The sequence below is a fragment of the Antechinus flavipes genome, chromosome 2 (genome assembly GCF_016432865.1).
Source record: "Antechinus flavipes isolate AdamAnt ecotype Samford, QLD, Australia chromosome 2, AdamAnt_v2, whole genome shotgun sequence".
NCBI classification, from domain to species: Eukaryota; Metazoa; Chordata; class Mammalia; order Dasyuromorphia; family Dasyuridae; genus Antechinus; species Antechinus flavipes.
This window is the reverse complement of record NC_067399.1, coordinates 104,764,542-104,771,681: the sequence shown is the minus strand read 5'-3', so window position 1 is coordinate 104,771,681 and position 7,140 is coordinate 104,764,542. Positions and strand designations below refer to the sequence as shown.

Below are 7,140 nucleotides of genomic sequence, written 5' to 3'. Positions count from 1 at the left end.
CTTGGATAGTATATGACATAATTAATTGTTTGGATGTTGTGTTCTTCATCCATCTCACCCCCTCAATATCTCTGAAATGTGTCTTTTACTTAGACAAGGCCAGCCACTTTGCTGGAAAGGTCAGCTTCTTCATCACTTTTACTCTGTAGCTGGAAAACTATTTTCTTGCTTGGTATATGAATTTATTTTCATAGTAAGCAATATGGTGTCATATTCAGTATTATAATTTCAATACAGGATCAAGGAAGCAAAAAATATTGCATTGAGAAGTAGTTTTTTCAAAGTTTAAGTATAGGTATAATTGCATCTAGGCTTTCAAAATTCTAGGAAATGTGAATAAAAGGGAAATACATGAATTTCATTAAAATGGAAGAATTGAATAAATAGTATTATTATCATGGGGAATCAGAACTCTTTTTAAAGTTCATGATGAGCAAGATATGATAAATGAATGAGTGAATGAAACAAGGTAAAGAACAAACTTCCTTTTAGATACCCCTTCCTTTCAAGTTTATCTTTGGTTCCTTCAATTGTTGTAATAGTTCAGGGGAGAAGTGAAATGTCCAGATATAAAAGACATTGTGGAAGGAGAATTGACAAGAAATCAATTAACTGGATACAGAAATGTAGCAGAGAGGAATAAAGGATAAGTTTGAGATTATAAATCAGGGAAGTATGTGGTCAAGAATAACTGATATAAAATACAGCACTTTTCGTAGACATAACAAGCCATCATGCTTGTTCTTGTTGAATCATTTTTCATTTGTATCCAACTCTTCATGACCTCATATGGGATTTTCTTAGCAAAGATATTAGAGAGGTTTGCCATTTTCTCCTCCAGCTAATTTTTACAGATGAGGAAACTGAAGTAAACAGGATTAAGTGACTTGTCCAGGACTTGCCTTTGAACTCAGGTCTTTCTGACTTCAGTCCTGGCGCTGTATTTACTGAGAAAACTAGAGTATATAGTAAGCACTTAATAATTGTCTATTGAATGACTGACTCTATAAGTGAAATGCAATAGTGTGACATCATACTATCTGTCTACATATTTTAGCTCAAAGTGAGACTGTCAATATTTTTGTGGATATGAGTCATTTTCCTTTTTGATTTTTTTGGGGCATATACTTAGTAGTGGTTTTTCTGGATCAAAAGGAGATGCACAATTAAGTGACTTTGGAGACATAGTTCCAAATTATTTTCAGAATAGCTGGAGCAATTCACAGTCCCATCAAGAGTGCATTAATGTATTCCTTCCACAGGTAATAATACTTTCTCATCTCTTTAAATGAGCATGAATATAATTATTAGTTTACTTGGTGAACTCATTCTTATTTCCCCAATGGAATGTGATGACCACGTATTTAAAATCAGCCGGAGTCAGGAATTCAGGTTAAGGGAAAAATCTTCAATCTTTATTGAAGTGAAGAAGTGAATAAGGATTGCGATAGCAATATGGGCAAGAAGGATTGCGATAGCAATATGGGCAGCTGCTACAGGAAGCCACCTAGCAGAGGGAGATCTGAGCTGAAGGGCCATTGCAGTGGCAATGCGAGCAGCTGTGACAAGACACCAGCCAGCAGTCTCTCCTTCTGCTTCCCTTTCCACTCCCCTGCCTCCACCCACCAAAAACTCATTTCCTATACAACACATCAGGACTTGGACAAAGAGTGGGTGGGGGCCATTCTTTCTCCAAGCATATATATTAATGAAGTATGGTCCAATTACTATTTAGCCTCACGTGCTTGGGACCTCAGTGCATCAATGCGAGCCTCAGCCCATTACAATGGAATGTAAGACCTAATGTTAAAAAAAGTCGAGGGGGGGTAGAATGCTGATTTTCATTTTTGACTTTATCCCCAGCTGCTAGAGTTCCAAAGATTAAAGCAGACACCTATATGTCTGGAGTAGGAGGATCAATAGCAGTTGAAGTTAGTGCTGCCCCTATGAGATGGACTTTTGAAGGCAAAACAGGAGTTTTTACTCTTTTTATAGTTGAAAAAATCCCCATCAATCTGTGGGGAAGAGACGTTTTACAGCAATTAGGGTTAAAAATGAGTACTTTGGTTTTTTAAGCAGGGCTGCTATTGAAGGCCTGCCAACACTTTCACCTGTTCCTATCCAATGGAAAACTGATACACCAGTGTGACTAGAACAGTGGCCCTAAAGTAGCAATAAAATTCAGGCCTTATTAGATATAGTACAGGAGCAGCTTGAACAAGGGAACTTACAACCTTCTCTAAGTCCTTGGAATTCCCCAGTGTTCGTTGTAAAAAAGAAATCTGGAAAATGGAGGATGCTCACTGATTTAAGAAAGGTGAATGAACAGATGGAAACTATGGGAACTCTTCAGCCTGGGCTTCCATCTCCTACTCAATTGCCTAGAGAATGGCCTCTTTGGGTCATAGATATTAAGGATTGGTTCTATTCTATCCCTCTGGATAAGGAGGATATGAAAAGATTTGCCTTTTCAATGCCCAGCATTAACTTAGCTGAGCCTTATAAAAGATATGAATGGACAGTTTTGCCACAGGGAATGAAAAACAGCCCCACGTTGGGCGCCAAATGTGATGACTGTGTATTTTAAAATCAGCCAGAGTCAGGAATTCAGGTTAAGGGAAAAATCTTCAATCTTTATTCTTTTTGAGGTGAAGGGGGATTAGCAATGTGAGCAGCTAGACAGGAACCAGCCAGCAGTCTCTTCCATCGCTCTCTCTGCTCTTCTGCCTCCACCACCAAAATCATCATTTCTTATACAACACATCAGGACTTGCACAGAGTGGGCAGGGGCCATTCTTTCTCCAAGCATATATATTAATAGAGTATGGTCCAATTACTATTTAGCCTCACATGCTTGGGACCTCAGTGCATCAACTCAAGCTTCAGCTCATTACATCATGGAAATTTAATTGGATCAGAAGAGGCACAATACTGATACTACACAAATAAAAACAAGAAAATTTGGGGAAATGGAAAGGCATTTAGCTAAAAAAAAGGGGGGCAAATAAAGGAAGAAAAGAAAAGAAAAAAAAGGAGAGGGTCATATTACTATCCAATGTTATACAACTGTGGCCTTATATGAATGCTTTTTATTTCTTTGTAAGATTCTTTTCTAGTTTGTGTATCATGATAGATTTTAGCAAGTAAGCTAAATTATCTTCAGTTTTTGCTTAAATTGTCAGCAATGAGAGATAAAACGACCATGTGTCTCATGAAATCATGGTTCAATTATGTAGCCAAAATTAATAAGAAACAAGTCCCTCCATTTCTCCACTTGTTTTTCTAAGGAAAGTCTTCAAGTTTTCCTTTTGGCTAAAACTTTCATGAATGTTCTAGTTTTTCTTATATTAAGTATGTCAATGTGGCTAGTGCTTATTTCCTCCAACAATACATTAATTGGTAATTTACTTGAGAGAGATGCTAGTATGTTGACAATACTGACAGTTAAATTAAAGTTATACTCTATGTGCTGCTTTGTTCCCTGTGGCTTCTTTTTCTGACACTCACCACCATCATTGTAGAAAAAGAATTTGGCTCAGAACTGGAGAATGGATGATGAAAATGTGTCTCAATGGATGGACAACTGGATCATATCTTGGTAACTTAAAGAAAAAAAAATGAAGTTCCATGCAGACTGGATAAATATGTTCAATAAACATGGTAGTCTAAAATATATTGTATTATATTTAACATATACTATAACATATTTAACATGTATTGGATTACCTGCTATCTAGGGGAGGGGGTGGGGGAAGGAGGGAAAAAAGTTGGAACAGAAGGTTTTGCAAGGATCAATGATGAAAAATTACCCATCATATGTTTTGCAAATAAAAAGCTATAATAAAAAAATAAAATAAAATGTTATATGTATATTATTATCTTCACAAATGGAAGGAATACCCACACTGAAGAAACCATACAGAATTCTAAATATTGTACTCATTTTTATAATTTCTTGGATCCTATGTCCTACAATTCTCATTAATTTGTAAATTTGAAGGAGGATAATCTTTTCCATTTATGTTACATTTTTTTTATCTACATGGGTATGGATTTGTCTACATGTATAAACATGGTATTGACTAGACACCACAATGGTTTAGCAGAAGAATGACTATAAAGATTAGATCAAATGAAATAAGACATTTTTAAAGGGATTTGCAAATAAAGTATCACAATGTAAATGGGAGCTATTATTATTGCTTTTTAGAAGGCTTCAGGGACAAGTACAAATTCTAATATAGAAATATATTGTTTCAAAAATGTTCTTGAAAATCTAACATAAGTTCTTTGAGGGCAGGAACCATTTTGATCTTGTCTTTTTTTTATCTCTAATACCTTGCACAGAGTCTTACCCATAATAGAAAATATGTTTAGTGAAATCAATTGAATATCCAGTATTACAGTGAGTAATGTTGTGAATTCAGGAACAAGTAAATAGTAAACTCCTTAAAGAATTATATAAAAGTGACTATTCTTATGTAGTATCATAGATGCCCTCATCATCAAATATTTATTGAGTGTCCACCTATGTGTCATAGAAAGCTGCATAACATTTAATGACTTTTAATAGATATTTACTAGTTATGGGAAAACATTTTAAAAAGAAAAAAAACACTATGAGATTAAATAATTTATTACCATTGCTAAGATGAACACATATACTTGATACTCAATTTTATGCAGGACTTTAAAAAAATAGTTTTAATACAGTATAAAATTTACACAAGTATTTTGTCAAAAGACTAATGTCCCTTGAATAGCTACTGCAGGACCTACTGCAGGCACAAAAACTTGTTTTAAATGTTTTATATTGTATAGGAATACAACAATTTAAGTTTATAGATGAAAATTTTGTGAAAATGCAAATATAGCAAGCAGGTTTTTTCTTAACAGAGAATAACAATTTTAAAATGTAACATCTCAAAAGGAATATAGGTTTAAAATTTAACCAAATAAAGATAATTACAGAGAAAAGTCTGGTAAAATAATACACAAGGATTTTCAGACAACAGTAAGCTGGTTCTACATCACAGTACCATAATTTTTTTTAAAGTGTACATCAATTTCTTACATTCTACTACCAAATGGTCAATTAAATACAACATGTAACAAGCTCACAAAAAAGAGAAAATATTTGCTGTAAAGCAAATCCTTAGTAATTGAGAACAAATTGAAAACTGACAATTGTTGCATTCCTATCTCTTTTATTCTAAGCTACAGTTAAAAACTTAAGTAATAACATTCTGTCACAGGCTTCTTGCATATTCATACAAGAAACTCATTGCATTTGGATAAACACAAAATACCTATCATAGCATTTCCATTACACACAGTCTAATGTTATACATATTTCCCCTCCCCCCAAATAATAAATGAAATAAACTAAGCATAGCGAGCATGTCTCTTGGTCAACCTTCAAGCAATCTGAACAAGAGTTTTAGCTTCAAAATAATAAAAGACATGCGTTGAGTATCATCAAACAATTCTTTTAAAGAAAGCTGCAGTAGGCAAGGAAAGCTTTTTTTCAAAAATGCAGTGCAATCTTTTAAAGTCTACTTAGAATCTTAAATATAACTGCTTCTCTAGAAACAAAATTGTCAAAATTAACATTTCTCACAATTGAAAACCCTTCAAGTAAGGTCATGAAAGTTTAACTTGCAAATTGTCGATATTAATGCTGATGGGAGAGTGGGCCAAGAGACAGGTGACCTCCAAGTTGTGTTATCAAAATGAAGGAGCAACAATGTATTACTTGCCCCATTGGCCAGAAATTATTTTGTGACAAGTTCTGCCAGGGATTTTGCTACACAGGAAAAATGAATTTATGAGATAATTTTAATACCTCAATACAAATACTGAATTTTTTGGGGAAAAAATCTTTCAAATTTCTTTCAAATTAAGCACCAGCCACTAGCACTGTATACACTCAAATACAATTGATAGGTTACTTCCCAAACTTTGGAAGCTGGAAAGCACCATTTCTTAGCTTTTACATAACATGGTAGGAAGTTTCCACTATGTCATCTCAGTCAAAAATCACTAGAGCTCTACCAAAACATCTCCAATTCGTAAAAAAACTCCAAATTGTCTTAAGATCTCGAAGAATGTGTAGGATAACAAATTAGTAATGTCATGATTCAGAGACTGTACTTGAATATAGTGAAGCAAGAAACACAAAAAACAGTAGAATGGGGGGCGTAGATGTGGTATTCAACTACTCTATCATCAACCCCCTGAGTCCAGATGAGTAGAAATCATGTCTTTTTTCTTTCCCACCATCAGGGCTAATCTTGTATTGAGAAGCGCTTCTCACATGGGTCCTTTGTACTGGTTCCCAGACAGATGTTGTCTAATTCCAGGACAAGAACCTGCAGCATCTCCAAGTTTCCGCCACACAACCTAAAAGAAGTAAAAGAACAAAGACGTCATTGCTAATTGTTCACAAGAGTCCAATATCCTGGGTTCTTCCAGGTAAAAAACTAAACATTCATATTGAAGGACTAAGGATAAAATATACTTAAAAAATAAAAATGTTTTTGAGTGGATATAAAATAAAATGTTTTGAGAAGCATTTAAATAACCAAAGATTCTTTTCACATGAGACCATACACTTTACTAGCAAATGAGTCAAAATTAAAGGCTGATGTGACAACTTTTTTCAAAAATACCATATTACTTTATCAGTGAAATGTGTTATCTGTAATAAAGGAAATCAAATTCAATTTGTTAAAATAAATAAAATGAATGGATTTTTTTCAAGACTCATCTAAATCTTTACTTCATAACATAATGTAGCTTAAATATTGTTAATAATGTTGGCTTAACTCCCTCCTTCCATCACACTGCCTCTCTCTCACTGCAACCCAGAATTAATAACTCCTGTTTTTGTAAATCCTAGTACTTAAACTCAAAGATCACTCAGATTGCCAAAATAAAAAAAATACTCAAAAGGCAAAGGTAAGAACAAACTCATAATAGCTTTGAAAGGAAAATACAATGGTGGACAAGAGAAAGAGGAAAGAGAGAAAGTGAGAGAGGGAGACAGAGAGACAGGGGAGCCAGAGACAGAGAGAGACACACAGAGAGAAACAGACAGAGATATATAAAGAGAGAGACACAGAGAGACAGATAGAGACA

The 7,140-nt window shown here is 34.4% G+C and overlaps 1 protein-coding gene across 4 annotated transcripts in view; it reads right to left on the bottom strand.

Moving 5' to 3' along the window:
* Window positions 1-4,620: 4,620 nt before the first annotated feature.
* Window positions 4,621-7,140, bottom strand: part of CCDC85A (coiled-coil domain containing 85A) — a 229,590-nt gene continuing 227,070 nt past the window's right edge. For all 4 annotated transcript variants that reach the window (XM_051975314.1, XM_051975315.1, XM_051975316.1 and 1 more), the window contains one exon: window positions 4,621-6,402. In XM_051975314.1, coding sequence (XP_051831274.1) covers window positions 6,313-6,402 — 90 coding nt within the window. In that variant the 3' untranslated portion in view covers window positions 4,621-6,312. The remainder of the gene's footprint in view (window positions 6,403-7,140) is intronic.